The sequence below is a fragment of the Scleropages formosus genome, chromosome 3, assembly GCF_900964775.1.
Source record: "Scleropages formosus chromosome 3, fSclFor1.1, whole genome shotgun sequence".
NCBI lineage: Eukaryota > Metazoa > Chordata > Actinopteri > Osteoglossiformes > Osteoglossidae > Scleropages > Scleropages formosus.
The window spans coordinates 30,378,704-30,401,405 of NC_041808.1; the positions used below are offsets into that span (position 1 = coordinate 30,378,704).

General features: G+C 44.0%; 1 protein-coding gene across 1 annotated transcript; it reads left to right on the forward strand.

The window, feature by feature from the left end:
* Positions 1–6,960: 6,960 nt before the first annotated feature.
* Positions 6,961–21,015, forward strand: LOC108925938 (adhesion G protein-coupled receptor E2-like). Its single transcript, XM_018738310.2, has 13 exons — positions 6,961–6,976; positions 9,117–9,283; positions 9,879–9,959; positions 12,566–12,749; positions 12,829–12,948; positions 13,047–13,222; positions 13,427–13,591; positions 13,667–13,873; positions 14,023–14,258; positions 19,724–19,790; positions 19,897–19,988; positions 20,089–20,248; positions 20,899–21,015. The coding sequence occupies exons 1-13, from the start codon at positions 6,961–6,963 to the stop codon at positions 21,013–21,015; spliced, it is 1,788 nt and encodes a 595-aa protein (XP_018593826.2).
* The last annotated feature ends 1,687 nt before the right edge of the window (positions 21,016–22,702 follow it).

Below are 22,702 nucleotides of genomic sequence, written 5' to 3' on the forward strand. Positions count from 1 at the left end.
GAACATATGGGAGCACAATGTAAATTACATCAATTGCATCAATAGAACTGCTCTCAGCTATCTGCGAGACTTGATCATTTGCTACACGCCAAGCAGACTGCTATGCTCTTCCACATCTGCCCACTTGGTGGTCACATGCATGAAAGATAAAGCACAGAGGTTCTCGGTTCTGGCTCCGTTGTGGTGGAATAACCTACCCCTCTCGCTCAGAACTGCTGAATCTCTGTCCACATTTAAAAAGGGTCTTAAGACTCATTTCTTCTGGACTCACTTCATTCATAATCTCTTAAGTTTATGTAAAGTAGAAATGTTTATGATTATGCTCAGATCAATCCTTTAGAGAGCCACTCTTGGAATGTAATGTAAATGTTCATATGTATCTCAAAAAAAAAAGAAACTACTAGTAAGGTGATTTGGAATCGGCGATATTCTGGTGAAGCTTTATGCAGCTACTTGTGTGATGAACACCGGTGCATATGGTGAAGGAAACAAACTAGTTGTACTTAAGAGTCACACATCTGCAGCTATGTCTCTTTCTTATAAGGTAATGAACAAATTGTATTTTCCATTATGTCGCTTTGGAGAAAAGTGTCTGCTAAATGAACAAATGTAAATGTAAATGTACAAATGGAAATTAGCAGCTAAGTGCAGGTCCAAGGGGAGAAACACAGTAAAGTGAAACACAGAGCACTTTAAACAAGGACCATGAGTGGAACAGGACAAGCACATCAAAACACGGCTTCAATAAGGCTGAGACGCAGAACTAGGACAAGAGCACAACAGTCAAGCAGAGACAGAACAGAAACTTAGGACTGGAACAGCAACACACTGTGACAAGAACTTTGGCAATAAGCAAGGGAACAGGGGCCATTGGATAATCACTGATCAAGGATCCACAACGCTTTGGGCTTGTTGTTTGCTTTTTATGGCTTCTCCAGTCTTCACTCAAGCTGTGCTTAGCAAAGGTGGAGAAACTCTGACCTCAAATAAAGACATTGTCGCAAAGTGGAAGGAGCACTTTCAGCAACTCATAAACCAAAGAGAAATGTCTCCTTTACAGGAGTCAGGGCCAGAGGCTTCTGGGGTACCAGAGTCCATTTCCCTGGTGGAAGTCACTGAGGTAGCTGGAAAGCTCCGCAGTGACAAAGCAATGGAGGTGGATGAGATTAGCCCGGAACTGCTTAATGCCCTCAGTGTTGCGGGGCTCTCATGGCTGACATGCCCCTCCAGTGTTACATGGACCTTGGTGACAGCGCCTCTGGATTGGCAAACTGGGGTGGTGATCCCTATCTTTAAGAAAGGGGACTGGAGAGTGTGTACCAACTGTTGAGGTATCACACTTCTCACCCTCCCTGGGAAAATCTATGCCAGGGTGCTGGAAAGGAGGCTCATGGACAGGATATCAAAAAGCAGCCGAGGTCAGGAGGGTATTCTATGTGGGGGCCGGAAGTTCATGTCTCTGCTTTTTGGGGATGATGTTGTCCTTTTGGCACCGTCACATGGATGCCTCCAGCACGCACTGGAATGGTTTGCAGCTAAGTGTACAGCAGCTGGTATGAGAATCAGCACCTCCAAGTCTGAGTCCATGGTTCTCTCACGGAAAAGGATGGCATGCCGCCTTCAGGTAAGGGGAGAAAATTTGCCCCAGGTGGAGGAGTTTAAGTTTCTTGGGGTCTTATTCACGAGTGAGGGAAGAAGGGAGCATGAGATCAGCCACAGACTGAGAGCAATGGCAGCAGTAATGCGGTCGCTGTACCGGACTGTAGTGATGAAAGAGGAGCTAAGCTATAAGGCAAAGTTTTCTATTTACTGGTCAGTCTACATCCCTACCTTCACCTATGGTCATGAACTCTGGGTAATGAGCAAAAGAATAAGATCACAGATACAAGCGGCTGAAATGAGTTTTTTGTGCAGGGTGGTGGGACTCACTCTCCGTGACAGGGTGAGGAGTTTGGCCATCCAGGAGGAACTCAGAGTAGAGCCGCTATTCCTCCACATTGAGAGGAGCCAGTTGAGATGGTTCAGGCATCTGGGCGCCTCCCTTTGGAGGAACTTTTTCACATTTTTTGCAGTGTAGCAGGGCACATTATCCTGCTGGAAGAGGCCACTGCCATCAAGGAATACCGTTGTCATGAAGGGGTGTACGTGGTCTGCAACAGTCTTTAGGTAGGTGGTACGTGTCAAAATAACATCTACATGAATGCGAGGACTCAAGATTTCCCAGCAAAACATTGGCCAGAGCATCACACTGCCTCCACCAGCTTGCCTTCTTCAAATAATGCATCCTGCTGCCATCTCTTCCACAGGTAAACAACACACAATCGGCCGTCCATGTGATCTAAAAGAAAACATGATTCACCAGACCAGGCCACCTTCTTCCATTGCTCCATGGTCCAGTTCTGACGTTGATGTGCCCATTGTAGGTGCTTTCAGCGGTGGACACAGGTCAGCATGGGCACTCTGACCGGTCTGCAGCTACACAGCCCCATACACAGCAAGCTGCGATGCATTGTGTATTCTGACACCTTTCTATCATGGCCAGCATTAAGGTTTTCAGCAATTTGTGCTAAAGTAGCTCTTCTGTGGGATCGGACCAGACGGGCAAGCCTTTGCTCCTCTCATGTATCAGTGCGCCTTGGGCACCCATGACCCTGTTGCCGGTTCACCAGTTAGCCTTCTTTAACTGAAGGCCTTGCCACTGCCCACAGCTTCACTACTCCTCCACTTCATACTACAAGGATATTTACAGCAGATTATGGGCACAACAGTAGTTCATGTATTTTAAAAAGGAACCTCTTAATTGATCTTGTTCATAATGTCATCTGCCCTCCCTTGCAAAGGGCTGAGAAAAAAATGTAAAATGGCTCTTTGAAGTTCCTGGGTGACCTCCGAAGGACCTTGACTGAGCCTATTTTCTAAAGTTTGTTTATCAGCTGACCTTGACATTGAAAACACTCAAATGATTCCCTGCTGTCCTTGTTCTTGTCAGGAAGGGCACCATGAAATATGCAAATACAGTTATGTTACCTTTTGCACAACATTCTTTACGTGAATAGGTGTTCCACAGTGTCTCACTAAGCAGTTTACTGCTGGCCTTGATGTTGTCCAGTAAAGAAAGATCCGTGCACATGAATCCCTATCACCTCCTTTTTTTAATTGGTAAGTAGCACTTGTTTAATCACACAGCTCTTTGGATGAAGTTTCTGCATTTTCCAAATTTTACACTTTTTTGATTTGGGCTGGAGTGGAACACTGACTGTACATTCTGCTGCTTCAGCTTAGGACTTGAAACAGAATCCTTTCTGTCATTTCTCTTCTTTCTCTCTGGACAGTTCTGTTTACCTTATTGTTTTGCTAACTTTCAGGTTTCCTGTTCCACCTGGGATACTGCATCGGTAAGGAAAAAGTTTTCTTGTTAATATGTTTTTATGTCAGAAGTTTAATGGCTGGTTTTTTTGAGTAAACTGCAGTTATATGTACAATTACTTTTTTGAAGAGTAGTATCTTTAAAAGGGATCTGCTAGAGATATTGTATGTATCATTGAATATTAACGTTAAATGGATTTTACATCTATAAAAACTGAATATATTGCAGAATCTGTAAATCTGAAATAATTTGGAGAATGAAAAGCCTTTCATCATTTTGAAATCTGCCACAATTTGCAGCCCTCCTCACAACACTTTTTCTCATTTCAAAATGTGTTAAATGTGCTTATTCCTTCAGTGAGTTATCAATGTGAAGCTGAATAGTAAGAAACTGCAAGCTAATTTTTTAATTATATCAACAAATTATCATTAGCAAATTGTACTGACAGACTGTTTCCTAGAAATATTTATAATTTAGATAATTTTTTGCTGAAAAACACAATTAAATGAAACAGACAGACTGAACATAGTTTTCAAAAATAACTTTAAATGGAACTGGAAAGTGAAAAGGAAAGAATTAATACAATGTAAGAAACTAGGAAAAATATGTAACTTAAAGACAAATGCTCTTTGTTGCCATTTTGTTCAAATTCATTGCCTCTTTCCTGTTTTCTTCCTGTTGTACCTGACACATGTAGACCCTTGTGTGAGTTACAAAGAGTTGTCAGACCCATGGAGAAACATCGGCTTCAACTCCACTCATTTCTCTGGTTACCCATTCTGCGACTCCTATCTGAATGGACAGTGGTTACGCTTCACAGGGATTGGGGGTGACGTCATGTCAGAAACCTGTATTCCCTCGTATCACAGTGGGGGGCACTGTCCCCTGTATCTGACCTTCTCTCACCCAAACCTGGGGGAGGGGATAAAAACAGGGAATATCCGTGGAATGTGGCAAGGAAGCTGCTCCTACTTCACCTTTGCAGATACAGAAGTACTGGCATGTCCAGGAGGATACTACGTGTATAATATTTCTATAACTGAGTGTCACTTTACTTTTGGTGTCAGTGAGTATTTTGTGTTGTTACTCCACAAAAAATTGCAGGCTGTTCTGTGTTTCAGACCAGTTCAAATGACTAGACGTATACCCTAGTAATTACCATCTGGCGGTCAGGAGGAGTGGGAGGCTTGGGTAACTGTTTATGCAGTGCCTTGGTTAATGGTTTCTGAGTATTGAGAATATATCTCTCTGGGAAATAGATTCCATCGACTCATGTGGCCTACTGTAGACCTGTTGACTGACCCAATCCTTTCTACCATATCTGCAGAGCAAAGTGTCTGCAATGAAACAGTCTGTGGTCCCCTGTCGCAATGCATCAGTGGAGCCTGCTTCTGCCAACAGGGGTATTTGGCTCCTGACACATACCTGCCCACCTCTGACTCATTTGGCTGCCAGGGTAAGCAGGACACTGTTTCTGAAATTTTTCAATTTTTTACTCTTCGATTGTAAAACTGATTAAAATAATTGAATATAATGAAACAGTACAGCGAGATAATGAACACTCAGTGAATACCCACCACTCACCCACTCATTCTCATGATGGTTCACTGCTTATCCAAGGCATGGTTACGGTGATTCGGAGCCTATTTCAGAGCACAGGGCAAAAGACTAGTCAAGGATACATGCTGGATGGGACACCAGTCCATCATTGGGACCACACACACGGTCTGAAACCGCTTGTCCTAAGTGGGGTCGCAATGAACCGGAGCCTAACCTGGCAACATAGGGCGCTAGACTGAAGGGACACACCTTGGACGGGGCGCCGCGCGTACCTTGTTGGGACCAACAACCAAAAATTAAAGTTATTGTCGTTATTGTTGTTGTTGCTAGGATTGTACAGTATGTGTTTTGAAAAATACAGGATAGAAATCCAGCCATTTTTTTATTAGTGGTTATGTCCACAGTGATGCTTTAATCAAGGCATTTGTTTCAAAACCTCTAGTGTCATTCAGATGTGTGCCCCATGCGTGTCTTTGGCGCTGCTCAGCTGGCGACTCGCTTATCTGCTCTAGCAATCTGATGTGTTGGTGTTTTTGTTCCTTTGTTTTTGTGATTGCTTTGTACATCTTTTTAATTGGACTGCAAAAGCATGTGGATGTTTTTGCGTGTGGTGAAAGTGGTGGAAGTTATACTATTTATCAGACTGTGTTCGTATGTGTAAACGCCGGGCGTGTGTGACGTTGCCAACATGGAGCGTTGGCGTAGTGCGAGACAGCAGTGATTAGTTATAGTCGAAACGTATTCCTGGCTCTCCGGATCCCAATGGGACTGATAGACAAAGCGGCACCCGGGCTACTGGATAACATTCCGAATGATCTAAAACGACCGGCAGGACGGATTGAGAGGCGGACCGAGTCGACGGCTTTCGGTTGCGGCGAGCCCAGTAGATCAACAGCCGGAGGAGAAAGTGCGGCAGACGGGGAGGAATCAGGAGGAGATTCCAGTCACGGGGATCTAGACCGGCATTACCTGCTATAATTCTGGCTAACCTGCGCTCCATTCAGAATAAAATGGAAGAGATAAGGACATATGCGAGGTATGCTTTTGAATTTCGAGAGGCTGCCCTCCTCTGCTTTACTGAAACTTGACTGCAAGCGGCTGCCCCAGACACTCTTTTTGAAACAGCTTTTCACTTATACAAGCAGATAGGAACAAAAGCTCTGGGAAAAGCCAGGGAGAGGGGGTATGTGTACATAAATGAGTGGTGGTGTCGTCAATATTCTGTTAAATCGGTATTATGTAATAATGATTTTGAATTGTTCGGCACTGGGTTGAGACTATTCTACCTCCCTCGGGAATTTGGTTGCATCCTGCTGTTTGTTGTTTATGTTCCACCAAGCGGCAGAGCGCATCGGGCTGCAGCCTTTGTAGCGGACAGTGTGTGTAATTTACAACAGCAATTTCCCGACGCCCCCACCGTTGTTCTTGGTGATTTTAACATCTGCAACCTGGAGAAAACTTTGCCAGGATTTCAACAAGTTGTAAAATGTGGAACGAGGAAGGATAATATTATTTATTGGTCGGACAAATGTTACATAAACATTAATTTAAATGCCTATATCATTCCAGAAGCAAACCACCAATAGCCAACTCTGATCATAATGTGGTGCATCTTATTCCAACTTATTGGACCAAATTAAAAAGTAATAAACCTTTAAATAGGGTGGTAAGGCACTGGACACAGGACAGCAAAGAGACTCTGGGAGCCTGCTTTGACTGTACTGACTAGGAGGTGCTGAGGGAGGGCACTTTGGACTCAGCATGCTCAGTTACAACTGATTACATCAATTTTTGTGTTGTCTATTATTCCCACAAAAACAATTAAAGTGTACCCTAATAATAAATTCTACATAACCAAAGACATTAAACATATAATGAATCAGAGGAAAATAGCCTTTAAAAATAAGGATAAATTGGAGCTGCAAAAGAGGGACAAGGAGGTGAGAGATAAATTCAGGAAGGCAAAGGCTATTCATAAGAGATATCTAGAAGAGTCTTTTAAGGCTAACAATCCCAGAAAAATGTGGGAGACCATGAAAAGCATGGCAGGTATGCCCAGTAAACAACAGAAGTCATTGGTAACATACGATGAGGTGACCTTTGCTGTAGAGTTGAATACTTTTTTTTTGCCAGGTTTGAGACCTTTGGGATTGTAGAGAGTTGCAGTGATGTGCTGAGATCATTACTTATAAGGCCTGATGATAGAGTGGAAATTTCAGTAGGACAGGTGGCCAGCGTATTTAGACATCTTAATGCACGTAAGTCCACCAGCCCCGACAACATCAGTGCCTCTGTTTTGAAGAACTACAGTGAGGAGCTTGCCCCTGTGTGGCAGCCCATCTTCCAGCAATTGCTGGATGCATATACAGTCCCCACAGCCTGGAAAACTTCCTACATAATCCAACTTCCTAAGGAAACATGTCCCAAAGAGTGTAATGATTATTGACCTGTAGCACTTACCTCTGTATTAATGAAATCCTTGGAAAAAATCATTTCCCATTTGCTTTTTCAGTCTATTCAGGATAAATTAGATTCTTACCAGTTTGCTTATAAGCGTGAGGGCAGCACTGACGATGCAGTAGCTACTCTTATGCATTTTGTTTTAAAGCACCTGGATACACCAAAAAGCAAACCTTATGCTAGAGTATTGTTTATTGATTTTTCTTCAGCATTTAATACAATCAAACCAGACTTGTTGCTTTCTAAAATGTATCAGTTGAAGATAAATTCATGTCTCATTCATTGGTACAGTTCTTTCCTCACTAACAGACAACAGTTGGTTAAAATTAACAACACATATTCTCCCTTGTTTATAACAAGCACTGGCACTCCTCAAGGTTGTGTCAGCTCACCATTGTTATTCACTATTTACACTAATGATTGCATCATTAGTACTCCTAATCATTATCTATTTAAATTTTCTGATGACACAGCACTGGGAGCATTGATGACTGAGGGGGAGAAGCCAGACTCCTTTTTTGGCAGTATGAACACAGTGGTCCAATGGTGTAATCAGAACGCCCTCATTTTAAATCCCATTAAAACAGAGGAAATTATTTTTGGATCCACACAGCTCACACCAGCCCCAGTCATCATTTACAATAAATCTATAAAGCAGTCCTCATCCTTCAAATATTTGGGAGTGTATGTGGATAATGCTTTATCCTGGTCATATCATGTGGATCACATATGAAACAAGGTCCAACAGAGAATCTACTTTCTGAGAAGACTTAGATGTTTTGGAGTCAGTAGGGAGATTCTTTATCTATTCTTCTGCTCCACAATTTGCAGCATTCTGCTATATGGAGGCCCGGTTTGGTTCTGTGGCCTCTCGGTTCAGCTGAAAAGGAGAATTTTAAGACTGCTGAATATCTGTTCAAAGATGGTGGGTCATTCTGTGGAAAATTCTTTCCTAGATATTTGCATCAAGCACACCTTTAGACTGGCGAGAAGATCAGTTCAGATCATTCTCATGTGTTACATGAGGAGTACCAGCTTCTGCCCTCTGGGAGGTGCTTTAGAGTGCCAGATTGCAAGAGGAACAAGTACAAACACTCCTTTATTCCTCACTCCATCACACTACTGAACCAACAGGGCAGGTTAAGGAGGTGACTCTCCTGTTTTTTCATGCACACATACATACATATATATATACACACATACATACATACACACAGGCACACATACATCCCATGGATTGTTTATATTCAGACTAATGTACCTGCACTAAAAATGCAAATGCAGATTTATCCATGTTGCTTTTGAGGATTTGTATTTGATTTCATGTAATAGCCTTTTACTGTTTTTGGGATTATGACAAGTTGTTTCTGTCTTATTTGTGTTTTTGTGATATAATAAGCCCGTCCTGGGTGTGTCCCCTTCCCCCTCTGGCCTTACGCCCTGTGTTGCCGGGTAGGCTCCGGTTCCCCGTGACCCCGTAAGGGACAAGCGGTTCTGAAAATGTGTGTGTGTGTGTGTGTGTGTGTGATATAATAAGGTGGGTGGATTGCTGAGCTGGAGAAGCAAGACAAATTTCTGTGTAAACAGACAATGAAGTGTTATCTTATTCCAAGATAAAGCGAAAGGCTGGAGAATGCTCAGCCCTTCTTTCACTCTTGATTGGTTTATAGCTTGTTACATGTGTTGTGCTCTCTATTTTCTGCTGTTTTGCCTTCCTTTCTCTCTGCAGATATTGACGAGTGTGAAACAGATCCAGGTATCTGTGGTCCTGAGGCGGTCTGTGAAAATACTGTTGGGTCCTACACTTGTACATGCTATGTGGGATACTCTGTCAGTCCAGAGGGATCCATGGCCAGTGCCACTAACCCCTGCCAAGGTCCGAGTTTCTCCAGCTCTGTATGAGAATAAGTACCCAGAACTTGATTTATTAATTGCTTGGGATATGTAAAGTGGATGTGTTCTTCATCCTGCATTTTCATACTCCGTGATATTTGTGTGCTCCCACTGTAATTTACATGGATCATGGGTCACATGACTGGGAGTTTTCTCACATCTCTTGTAGACATTGATGAGTGTGTTCAAAACCCAGCCACATGTGGCGCCAATGCAGTATGTACCAACACTGTGGGCAGTTACCAGTGCTACTGTTCACTGGGTTTTCTCTCCTCAACTGGGCTTCAGTGGCAGTTTGGGACAACTGTGTGCATGAGTAAGTGGGACATTAATGTTGATTGTTACAACTGTTATTTAAAAATTGACTGTGTTATAAAACTCTTTGAAAATTACGGTTCTTCTCTCATTTTCCCTAATATCTTCATCTCATTCCTCACTGGTTTATTACTTAACAGATTTAAAGGCACAAATTGACTTACTTACACCTCAAGAGGTGAGTTTTCAGTCACTAATGGCAAAGTGAGTGGTTAGAAAGGGGTAACCAGCAATACAGCAGGGAATGTTATTGACAAGTTGTACCTGTCCTCATCGTCTGTAGGCCCAGGCTTTGCAGATGTCCATGCTGAACAGCATCCAGCAAGACATTATGAACAGCACCAACATAAGTCTACCTCTGGAGGTGAGAAAGAGAATAAATAAATCAGCTACAGATGCACTGCAGAAGCTTTACAACATTATCCTAAAAGACAGAAGACTGGGTCTTCAGCTTATGAACACATTTGGGACCAAAAGTCATTTCAGTCAGTAAAAACATAATGACACCAATTCTATCCAATGCCGTGGATACGTAAAACCCCAGATAAAGCTGTAATGAATTTTAAGAAATTAACTGTAAGTCTGCTCGCTCAATCACGCTCTCACTCAGTCTCTCACTCCTTTTCCTTACTGTTTGTCCATGCTGTAAAACTTATTTATTCAGTTTTCATTAACCTGTAATCATGTGCATGGTATGGTGGGGGCAGGGGGTGTGGTGGCACAGCGGGTTTGATCAGGTCCTGATCTTTGGCGATTCTGGGGTTCAAGCCTCGCTTGGGGTGCCTTGAGACAGACTGGCATCCTATCATGGGTGTCCCCCACCCCCCGGCTTTATGCCCTGTGTTGCTGGGTTAGGCTCCGGCTTGCCATAACCCTGCTTGGGACAAGCAGCTTCAGTCAATGTGTGGTGATGTTACAGAAAGTCTGAGACTTCTTGGGTGTGTTTGGCACTTCAGCTGTTCATTGTGCATCCTTCATAACCAACTGGTATTCCTCAATTTACAGAAAAAATATGGGTCTTATATACAGTACATACACACATTGTCTGAAACCACTTGTCCCAAGCAGGGTCGTGGCAAACCACAGCCTAACCCAGCAACAAAGGGCACACGGCTGGAGGGGGAGGGGTCACATCCAAGATGGGATGCCAGTCCATCACAAGGTACCCCAAGCAGGACTGGAACTCCAGACCCACTACAAAGCAGGACGCAGCCAAACCCACTGCACCACCACACCCCCCAGGTCTCTAATATAACTAAACAGAAATGGCTGAAAAACCCACATACACACCTCAGTGCCATAGCATACACTCACACTGACTGAAACTGCTCGTCCCAGGCAGGGTCGTGGCGAGCCAGAGCCTAACCTGGCAGCACAGGGCGTAAGGCTGGAGGGGGAGGGGACACACCTAGGACAGGACACCAGTCTGTCACAAGGTACCCCAAGCAGGATTCGAACCTCAGAGCAAGCAGATAGTAGGCTCTGGCAAAACCACTGCACCACTGCATCCCCCCACACTGGCTGAAGCTGCTTGTCCCAAGCGGGGGTCGTGGCGAGCCAGAGCCTAACCCAGCAACACAGGGTGCAAGGCTGGAGGGGGAGGGGACACACCCAGGATGGGACACCAGTCCGTCACAAGGCCCCCTGGGTGCGACTTGAACCCCAGACCCACCAGAGGCAAGACCCGGCCAAACCCACTGCACCACCACACCCTCCAATGTCTCATGTAACTAAATAGAAATGGCTGAAAAATGCACAAACACACCTCAGTGCCGTAGGGCAGTGTCACCAAAACATGAACACAACAGTGCTGCAAAGACCAACAAGTGCTGTGTACTGACATAACAGTTCTCTTTATTTGGGGTCTTATTCTGGAAACACAGGGCTCAAGGCAAAGGGCCCATGGATGGAACACCAGGTCATTGCAAGACTTTTAATATCTCAAAAAAAATTTGTGCTACATTCATCAGCATCTGGCCACTTTCATTTTGCTTTTCAGGTAGCAGTAAAGGCATAATACTGAAGGTATGGCTCTCTTTATTCTCTGGAGAGGTTCTGTAAAAGTCTTGGATATGGAATGGGCTACATCACAATTAAAACTAAATTAAAATTCCTGAAAATGCCGTTGTCACAAACTTTTGTTTGCAACATTCCTCACAAACACCAGACAGGAGCTGTAAATACTTAAAAGCCTGTTGAATTAATCTGGTCTCATGCTTGTACTCTGCTTCAGTATTGCTTACTGCCTTTTAATGGCTGGATGTGGACATGCAGGGGATATTTGCTCTGCAAAAAATTTTTGAAAATAGACAAGTGAGGAAAATACTGCCGAAACTAAATTAATAAATGGAAGAAACTTATTTCAAAATTCATAGAAAGAGGGAACACTGATCTTATTGTTATGCGGAAACAAGGACGCAAATGGGACAGCTGGACCCAAGTGCAGGATCGTTCGTCTGGAATCAAAGGGTCAGGCGAATTCTCGTTGCTGGGGACAGGCGAAGGGCCGGTCGATCGGTGGTCAGAGTGAGAGCAAGTTTCCAAGGACGTGGTCAGGGAACGAAACACAGGGTCGATCGATCGACAGTCAGAGTGAGAGCGAAGATCCAAGGACAGGGTCAGGGGACTAAGCGAAGGATCAAAAACCAGAGAACAGATACTGGAAACAAGGGATGAAAAATAGCAGGATGCATTGCAAGAGGACAGTTCACTCAAATGACATTCCGCAAGTCTACAGGTGCTGAGGAAGGTCTGTTAAAGGTGAATGGTTAGTCAGGTGCTTGATTGGTGTCGACTGAGGTGCGGGCATGGACATGACACTCATACAAGCAAGATCATTGTGGTAGATCTGTCTCTGTCACATGATTTTTTTTTTCTTAACTGGTAATTGGTAAGATACAGTGAGTAGCTGAATCAGTATCACAGCTGTGCACTCATTTTCATCATCATTTTCATTGCTTCACCCCTAAGGCTGTAAGCAACATCTTGGAAATGACTGTGAACATGTCAGCCAACGTTGTCAGTAACAGTGGGGAGGGTGGTGGAAGTGCAGAAGTAGGCAGTGTGCTGCTGAAGATCTCAGAGAAACTCGTGTCCACCTTTGTACCACACACCCAAACCCCGTTCAACAAGACCATGAAGACACCTGTTTTGGGTAAGACTGCAGTGGAATTGGGGCAGTTCTATTTAACTGTAATGTTTCTTGCTGAAATGTGTGTGTCTGTGCTTTTCAGAAGCTGACATTCAAACTATAGGTCCAGAAAGACCTTCGAACCTGACTGCAGTTCATTTGCTTGCGGTGAAGGAAAACATAGTGTCAATTAACCTTTCAGCAGTTGCAGATAAAAGCAATGGTGGGTGTTTATGGACAGAAATAAAAAAAAATCTGGACATCTACAAGGAAGATGATAATGGTGAGCAACCTTTGCATTTTATTCTGTTCATCTCCAAGGATCAGCAGCTCTGATGTTCATGTCCCTGACTGGATTAGACACATTCCTGAGTGCCCAGTACTTTAAATCCGAGAATGCCACGCAGATGTACTCTGATGTCGTTTCTGCCACCCTACTTTGGACAAATAACACAGGCCTTCCAGAGCCTGTCAACTTCACCCTCCACCACAAGGTAGTGTAGATTTCACTTTTATCGCAATGGGCTGCCTAACTTGTGGACACAAATATAATGGATTACACCCACCTTGTGTCTTCTTCCTGTTGTTGGAACAGAGGTTTTGGTGATCCTAAACAGCATTTTAATTAGATATTTGTCTAAAGTTGATAATTCACTGTAACTGACATTAATCCTTAAACTCACACGATCTGTTCTGGTCAGGGGCCCTCAGAGAATGGACTGGTGACTTGTGTGTACTGGGAAGAGAGTGGTGATGTGAAGCACTGGTCCACAGAGGGCTGCATGGCCATCGTCTCGGATGGAAACAGCACCATCTGCACCTGCACCCACCTATCTACCTTTGCTGTCATCCTGCAGACTGAGAAGGTGCGGCCCTCTTTCCCGGGCAGGTGGATACGTGATTAGTGTTGCCTTTCACACCATCTTTGTGTCTTCCACCAGGCAGTGCAAAAAGAGGACCCTTTGTTGGAGTGGGTCAACCTGGTCTGCATGTGTGTTGGCCTGACATTCCTTGGTCTTGCTGTCCTCACCTTCCTCTTTTGCACCTGGAACCCAAAGGTCAACAATACAGCTCGTCTCCACCTCAGTCTCACCCTCTTCCTGGCCTACCTGCTCTTCCTGGTGGGCCTGAATCGCACAAATAATGCAGTAAGGGCTCTGAGTCTTCCATCCAGGTCAAAATCAATATCCCTCTAACAACCTTTCATTAAAAAGACCGCAGTTTGCCCTTTTTCCCAGCATGTAGATGTTAAGTGTTTGATTGTCTGACTGATCATCTCCCTTTGGCTGTTCCTCAGCTTGTGTGCTCTGCTATAGCTGGGCTGCTGCACTTTCTGTTCCTGTCCAGCTTTGTGTGGATGTTCCTGGAGACACTGCAGCTCTTCCTATTGGTCAGGGGTCTGACCAAGGTACAGGCCATCCAGAAGGAGGGGCTGAAGAAGCGTTACCTTTTGCTCATAGGCTATGGTACTCCCCTAGTTGTGGTGGGAGTTTCGGCGAGAGTCTTACCTTCCGGTTATGGCAGTGGAGATAAGTGAGTTTTTCTTTCGTTCATAAAATTGAAAAAGAGAACAATGTATTTGTCTTAAATGTACATTGAAATGACATTATACTGTTTAAAGTCAGAGGATAATTTCTTGAACATATTGCATCCACAGTATCTCAGATTCTTTCAAAAAAATGTTAATATTCCTATGATTCAGACTAAATTCACTGCATGCAGCTGACTTCAATATGTTTATTGATAGGTGAGGCTTTAGCGAATCTGGTGCCCTTACAGTTCTTGCTATTGTTGTATTATTATAGTTAAGGAAATGACACATTTTGTGTCCATGCAGATAACTGGTAAAAGAAAATTACAAAATTTGTGGCGGAGGCAGGAGACTGGGGGTCACGAGCTAATTTGAGACCAGTAGAGATAGGTGTAAGTGGGTTTGTGGCTAAATTAGTTATGTTTCTGTTGGTGGAGTATAGTGTTTCAGGCAATTCTTTAAGAGTGGCTGTAAAGGAACTGTCTGAAGCTGCTGAGAAGGCGAGTTAATGGTTATGGTTCAGAAGAAAGCAGGGTAATTGGGGTTGCAGGTCGGAGGGAGGTGTGTAATGGCTTGGTAAAATTAGTCACAGATGGCTAGCAATGGGAAACTTTTTGGCATGGATGGTACTGTTAATTGGGATGTTTTGAGTTTATAGAGGTGGTGCGTTGGGTGGAGGACATCTGATGTGTGTGGAGGAGGGTGGTGTAAGGGACAGCACAAACAGTAAACACTTATAGTAAACATATCACCACTAATAAGAAAAAAATGAGCTTTGACTTGAAAAGATGTGCTGTGCATTCTTTTACTTCGCTGTTGAGCCTTTCTTAGGGGCCTAATGAAATATCAATGAAGGGAGGTCCCCACTTGACAAACTCATTGAAATACCCGTATTGGCACCCTGTAGTTGATGTGGTGGTTGAGGGAGGAGATTAAGCAGCTTTGTCTTCAGTCATGGAGATGTATGATGGCAATGTTGAATCTCTCTCTGTGGCTACTTGGTGAAATCGGTTGGACTGGGTCCTTGTGTCCAGTAATATGCGCATGGGGTGTAACATCTTATCTCTTGTATCTTCAGTGTATGCACAATTACTTTGAAAGCAGGTGCTTCTGCCGAGCTCCTTGAAATAATTAATTCATCATCCCATCAAGCTTCGTCATATATAAATTTAATGCTGACACACTTTGTCATTGTTACCACCATATGATGAAAAAAAGAAATGGTTGATTGTTAGAGTACGTTATACTGGGGTCTTCCGTGACAAGGGCTGCTCAACATGCTGATGCTTCTCAAAGAAAAGTGGCTGAGGTGATGTTGGGATCAAAGTCAGAAAGAAAGTCATCATCACCTGGGGGCAACAGGATGAAAGGGCAAACTTCTAAACTGTTATGTCTGCAATGATGCAAGAACAAACAGACAAATAATTGAATCAATTAATGGAAAATGTCAACCTGGGGTGGGAACAAGAAGTTACATAAAGAACAGCTTATTAGGAACTGTACTGCTGATTGTCTGACCCTTCAGCTGTCCCCAACTACAATTTTCAGCTTTGCCCTTCAACTTTTAATAAACTCATCTGGACTTGGGTCCAATCTCCTTTGTGTCCTCTTTTCAGTCTGACATAAGGGCGCAACCCCCTATGTTTTTTTCTCAAAAAAAATGAATCCAGCCAAAGCCAGGGTAGTAAGGGAGGATAATGTCTGCCGCTAAAGCTTTGTGTATATAAGATTCCATGCTTATGTGTTCTGCCCTGGAAAAAAGATAAAGGCACCCCCTAGAGGGCGTAGCGCCTGGTAATAAATTAATAGTGCAATCCCAGGGACACTGTGAGGGTAGCATGGCAGTTCTATTCTTTCTAAAAACCTCTAAATCCTAGTACTCAGAGTGGATGGCTTTCTATGGATTTTGCACAACAGGGCAAATGAAGCTAGGTGTGTCTATATTGCCTTCTGCACGAGACAAGATTCAAGAGTTTATTATCACATGTACAGTAAACAGTCTGTTACACCATACAATGAAATTCTAACTCTGTGAATCCTCCCAGCAGCCTAAGATATAAATTATAAATTATAAGGACATAAAGAAAGAAAACACAAGGCATAAGTTACAAATTTACAAAATTACAATTAGTGCAAATGCAAGAAACAAAATATGTGCATATATAAAGTGTACAGTGTGCAATGTAAACATGGAAGAGATGTATGTGCAAAGTACTGCAAAGGTAGATTGGGTCCTGTTGTTGTTTGCAATCTGAAAAGAGGTATGTATGAGTGCTCAAAGAATGCAGAGGTAGTCTGTAGTGTCTGATGTTATTAGTCTTTTGTGTGTGTGTGTGTGTGTGTGTGTGTGGGAAGGATGGGGTAGTTGATACCACTCAGGATCAGAGGGTAATTTGTGTCTGCAGTGATGGGGGGAGAGGCAGTGGATGGGTGTCGTTCACAAGCCTGATGGCCTGTGGGGGGAAAAAACTTTTTTTCAGCCTCGAAGTTCTGGCCTTAATACTCCTGTAGCGTCTGCCTGATGGTAAGAGTGTAAAAAGGCTGTGCTGGGGTTGACGAATGTCTTTGATGATCTTAATGGCTCTCCTGATGGCTCTGGCCTGGTAGAGGCTCTCCAGTGTTGGTAAGGCTGTTCCAGAGATGGTTTGGGCAGCTCTCACCACCCGCTATAGAGCCTTACGATCCTGTGCTGTGCAGCTTCCAAACCAGACTGTGATGGAGCTATTGAGGATGCTCTCAATTGCACACCTATAGAAGCTTCTGAGGATTCGGCTGGACATGCCAAACTTCCTCAGCCTTCTCAGGAAGTGCAGACGATGATGTGATTTCTTGACCAGCTGTGTAGTGTTATGAAATCAGATGAGATCCTCAGTAATGTGAACACCCAGGAATCTGAAGCTGCTCACTCTCTCCACCTATGTCTTACCATTATGCAATGTTGAGTGCTGCTTCCTCCTCCTCCGTGGATCGACAATCAACTCCTTTGTTTCGTTGACATTCAGGAAGAGATTGTTGTCCCAGCACCACTTCACTAGGTCAGCCACTTCCTTCCTGTATGCCTCCCATTATCAGTTCAATGACTGTCATGTCATCAGCAAATTTGATTATGCTGGTGTTGTTCTGGGAGGCCACACAATCGTGGGTGAAGAATGTGTAGAGCATGGGGCTCAGCACGCAGCCCTGCAGAGTTCTTGTGTTTATGGTTATTGACCTGAATATCTGGACAAGCTCCCCAGGGATGCACGAGAACATGGGATTGTGCATTCTTAACCACGGGAAACCCAAAATAATGGAGTTTTCAGCTGACTTAATGAGATAAAAAGATACCCCTTTCTGTAGGACACAGCCCTATGTCACAGTCAACTGTGTTTTTTTTTATCCACAATACCAGAGCCAAGAAGGTGACCATCCTGTGCGCTAATACTATGTCTAACCTCACGTTCTTGGATTGTTATGCCCTTAGAAAGTGCCAGATTATAATATATAAAGTTTCCTGCTGCCCCAGAGTCTACCAGAGCATGTGCACATAGCATGTTTTCATCCCAGCAAATCTTAACAGGTAACGCTAACTGCAAGGAAGGAGGAAGGATACCACTCACCCAGTCCGTTGGCTTAGGTGGTGAGGCTTCAGGCGTCTTGGGTCACCACGGATAAGTTTGAAGTTATTGGCCTCCTTCTCCACAGTTAAGGCACAGGCATTCCTGAAACCATCCCAATTTTTCTTGTTGTTACAAACGACCCCTATGCAGTTGCATGGATTCTATTGGGTGTTCCAGGTATGGTGCACCAAGTTCTCTCTGGATGTGTTTCCAAGCTAGATTGTCGATGGCAATGGATTTTTCAGTGAATTGATCTAGTGTCTAGTGTTTGCCGTGGTAGACTAATTAATTTTGCGTGCAGGCGTGGAGCCCTTTTCTGAAACTAAACAGCAAGTCATCATCATTCTAACAACTCCCAGAGTGCAAAACTGCATGGCATAGTCAGCAATCGTTCTGTTTCCCTGCTTTATAGACATTAACTGGTTCCCAGCCATTTGTCCAGCCTCTGGATGGTGAAATTTCACCAAAAAGCAGGTTTTGAGCTGCTCAAAGGTGAGATCTGGAATATTCTGCTGCTCCTAGGTAGTGGTGGCCCATTGTAATGCGATTCCTGTCAGGAGTAAAATATGTTATATCGCTGGAGTTTGAAGTATACAGATGCAGCAAGAAGCCTTTGCATCTACCGTTTTATCGAAGAGACGTGACTTGGCAAGCATCAGAGTGAGACAACAACGGTGTCAGGGTTGAAATGGGCGGCATTGGTGTTTGCTGCTAGTCAGTCGCTGGTTCAAGCACGCCCCCATCCCATTTTCTAAGAGCTGCAGAATTTCTTCCATCCACTCCGACAGCTCTCAAAGGGTTTGGTCTTGGCGTCTGAGAAGCATCCCTTGCGGCGCGATGGTGGTCTTCATCTTGTCAAACTCTGCTGGGTGGAACTTTCTGTCAACTGATCTTTAAAGGACCACTCTGAAAACTTGGACAGGTGAACCCATTAGCAGAGTTTAATTGTGTTTTCTGAATCAGAAGACTTGAGTTGCAGGATATGTACAAGAAAACAAACAAAAGACAAAAACAATGTCAGACCCAAGACAAATTCTGTGTGAAGCGGTAAGTTCTCGAAGAGTCGTGCCAAAACATTCTTTTTGAAGGTGCTCGTTATTTGTCTGCCTTGATGTGCAGCAAGTGCGTCAGATTGTGCTGTCTTAGGATGGGTTGGACCTGCTGGGGGTGTGACAGTAGGTTGCATTTTCGTGGCTTTTTTAGATCCACCAAGATAATGGCCAATAAATACACAGCAAATCTTTTTCTGTATAGTAGTATGCTTCAAAATTTTGAGTGATCATATTCATTTGTTGCATTTCTGTCCTCAGAGTAGTGACCACAGGGCATGAGTGGTCAATGATGCTTTGAAGAATGCAATAATGATGTAAGCAATATATCCTGTTGCCATCCCATCTTAGTCCAACTTTAGGGAATTTCTGTAGCGGCTCATGAGTTTTCACAACCTTCATTAAATCAACTATTGGATAGAATTAATAATGGAGAATGAAGTAGATATTTCTCTAATAGAAACTGGGGTCCTTACACAATCTAAGATAAGGCATATTGAGGCATATGGTAGCCCAATGCCTCATTATAAGACTATGCTGATGTTTCCTTTGTGGGGCATGGTGGCGCAGCAGGTTTAGCAGGGGCCTGCTCGGTGGTGATTTGGGGTTCGAGTCCTGCTAGGGGTGCCTTGCGAAGGACTGACATCCTTTCCAGGGTGTGTCCCCTCCAGCCTTACACCCTGTTTTGCCAGGTTAGGCTCCGGTTTGCCGCGACCCCGCTGGAGACAAGCAGTTGTAGACATTGTGTGTGTGATGTTTCCCTTATTTTTACAGTTAACAAATGTATAAATTCTCAGTTTTCTGCCTGTCCTGTTCTAGGTGCTGGCTAAACACTGAAAAGGGCTTCATATGGAGTTTCTTAGGTCCAGTATGTGTTATTCTTTGTGTAAGTATTCTTTTTGATTGTTTATTGTGCACAATTCATACAAACACATTTTTCAGCTTGTACATGTGTACATACTGAATATATCTGCTGTATCCAACTTGTGCAGGTTAATTGCGTCCTGTTCTGTGTAATTCTCTGGACCCTACAGCCAACACTAACCAGTATGAAGAGTGGTATTTCCCAGGCAAAGGATACCAGGTGTGTGTGTGTGTGTTTGGTGTGTTCTTGTGCGACTGAGTGAGTTGTGATCGTAGTGATTAGTCAAATACCAACCTAGTTTTTCGGAATTATCTTTCAGACTGATTGTTTTCAAAATCCTGGCCCAGTCCATCATCCTAGGCTGTGCTTGGATCCTGGGATTCTTCCAGAGCAGCACTTTGTTGCAGTACCTCTTTGTCATTGTCAACTCGCAGCAAGGGACCTTCATCTTCATCGTCCACTGTTTGTTCAACAAGGAGGTAGCTGCCCCTGCTTGTACTTGCATATCAGCTATCAATACTTCCTACTACATACCATATACTATAATAATCAAGTATGAACTTGAAGGCTGTAAGTAAAAGTTCCAGGCATGGTCTTGCTGTTGTTCCCATGAGCACAGTATTTAGCCTAAATTATGTTGAAAATATCAAGAAAAATAAATGGGTGAAATGCATGTGGATGGCGGTGGGTCTGGGAGAGCAGACTGCACTGGTGTCATGGGCCTAATTCAATGAAACACCAGTGAAGGGAGGTGCCCACTTGACAACCTCAATGAAATACCCATGTTGGTACTCTGTAGTTGTGTTGGTTGGTTGGTTGAAGATAGTTAAGCTTCTTGGTCTCGAGTCATGGAGATACATGTTGGCAATGCTGGATTTTGTTTTTGGTGGCTTCATGTTGATGTTGGTTGGACTGGGTCTTTATGTACAGCTGTTGTAATATACACATAGGGTATAACATCTTGTCCTGTGTATCTTGAATGAATAAGTTGGTCTTGAAAAAAAACCAATGGCTAAGAAATAAATCAGTAAGTATATTTATTAAGGGTTTAGTAGCAGATCTCCCTTCAGGATTTCTATGCCTACTTTGGTTTACAGAGGCTAACGCCAACCTTCCTTTTTTCCCACAGGTACGAGAGGAGTATGTGAAGTGGCTTGCATGCTTGTGCAGAGTGGAGAGGCCAAATGAAAGCCCACAGCCCTCTGTTTCTACATATTCTGCCAGGGACTGTGTGGTAACAGACTGAGCTTGTGTTTGAATATTGTATGTCCTGTGTTGGTAATGAGCCATATGCACCACTGTATAAGGCTCCTCAGTGAAATCACTCTGCTGAAACCAAATCTTTGAAGTGACATAGTGCGTAAGGGAGAAACATATTTTCCATGTCCTCACTTTTCATTTTCTATATTTCTCTTTCCAAATTCTTGGATTCTCTACAGTAATAATACTTAAATAAACCCCCCCCCCCCCCCCCAAAAAAAAATTAAATTAAATAAATAAATATATATATATATACACACACACACACATTTTCAGAACCGCTTGTCCTATACAGGGTCGTGGGGAACCGGAGCCTACCCGGCAACACAGGGCGTAAGGCCGGAGGGGGAGGGGACACACCCAGGACGGGACGCCAGTCCATCGCAAGGCACCCCAAGCGGGACTCGAACCCCAGACCCACCCGAGAGCAGGACTGTGGTCCAACCCACTGCACCACTGCACCCCCTCTATATATATAAAAAAGTATATGTATATGTGTATGTATATATATCTGAATATACAGTATATATTCATATTGTTGTGTATTTAGCTGCATGGTACACACTTGTGAATTTACTTGTGCCACTTTTGAATTAATCTAAAGTGGGACTTGAACATGTTGCATTTATGTTCTATTCTGATTTGTATTAAAGAAGGCACAGTCACCAGTCTAAGTAACAAATCTGAGAAGGTGGACGTACAGGGAAAAGTAGTAACAGAAGATTCAGCCTGCATCATCCCCATCCCAAAGAAACCCAAAATCACAGGACTTAATGACTACAGACCTGTCGCCTTAACGTCTGTGGTCATGAAGTCACTTGAAAAACTGGTGTTGGACTACCTGAAGGACATCACTGGACCCTTGCTGGACCCCCTGCAGTTTGCTTATCGAGCAAACAGGTCTGTGGATGATGCAGTCAACATGGGACTGCACTACATTCTACAACATCTGGACAAACCAGGGACTTATGCGAGAATCCTGTTCGTGGACTTCAGCTCGGACTTCAGCTCAGCCTTCAACACCATCATCCCACACCTCCTCCTGTCCAAATTAACCCAACTCTCTGTGCCCACCTCCATCTGTCAGTGGATCACCAACTTTCTGACAGACAGGCAGCAGATAGTGAGGCTGGGAAAATTCTCATCCAAAACTCACACAATCAGTACTGGCGCCCCCCAGGGATGTGTGCTCTCCCCACTGCTCTTCTCCCTGTACACCAACGACTGCACCGCAAAAGACCCCTCTGTCAAACTCCTGAAGTTTGCAGACGACATCACACTCATCGGCCTCATCCGGAATGGCGACGAGTCTGCTTACAGACAGGAGGTCCAAGAGCTGGCTGTCTGGTGCAGTCATAACAACCTGGAGCTGAACACGCTCAAAACAGTGGAGATGATCATAGACTTCAGGAGAAACACCTCAGCATTATCCCCACTCACCATCATGAACAACACTGTGGCAACAGTGGAGTCATTCAGGTTCCTGGGCACCACCATCTCACAGGACCTGAAGTGGGAGCTCCACATAGACTCCATTGTGAAGAAGGCCCAGCAGAGGTTGTACTTCCTTTGCCAGCTGAGGAAGTTCAACCTGCCACAGGAGCTACTGATGCAATTCTACTCCGCAGTCATTGAGTCCGTCCTCTGCACCTCTATAACTGCCTGGTTTGGCT

Excerpts from the sequence above, each read along its gene's own strand:
- LOC108925938 (XM_018738310.2), top strand. Across the intron at positions 14,259-19,723 it reads GGTTATGGCAGTGGAGATAA|GTGCTGGCTAAACACTGAAA; the intron begins GTGAGTTTTTCT and ends GTCCTGTTCTAG. Across the intron at positions 20,249-20,898 it reads ACTGTTTGTTCAACAAGGAG|GTACGAGAGGAGTATGTGAA; the intron begins GTAGCTGCCCCT and ends TTTTTCCCACAG.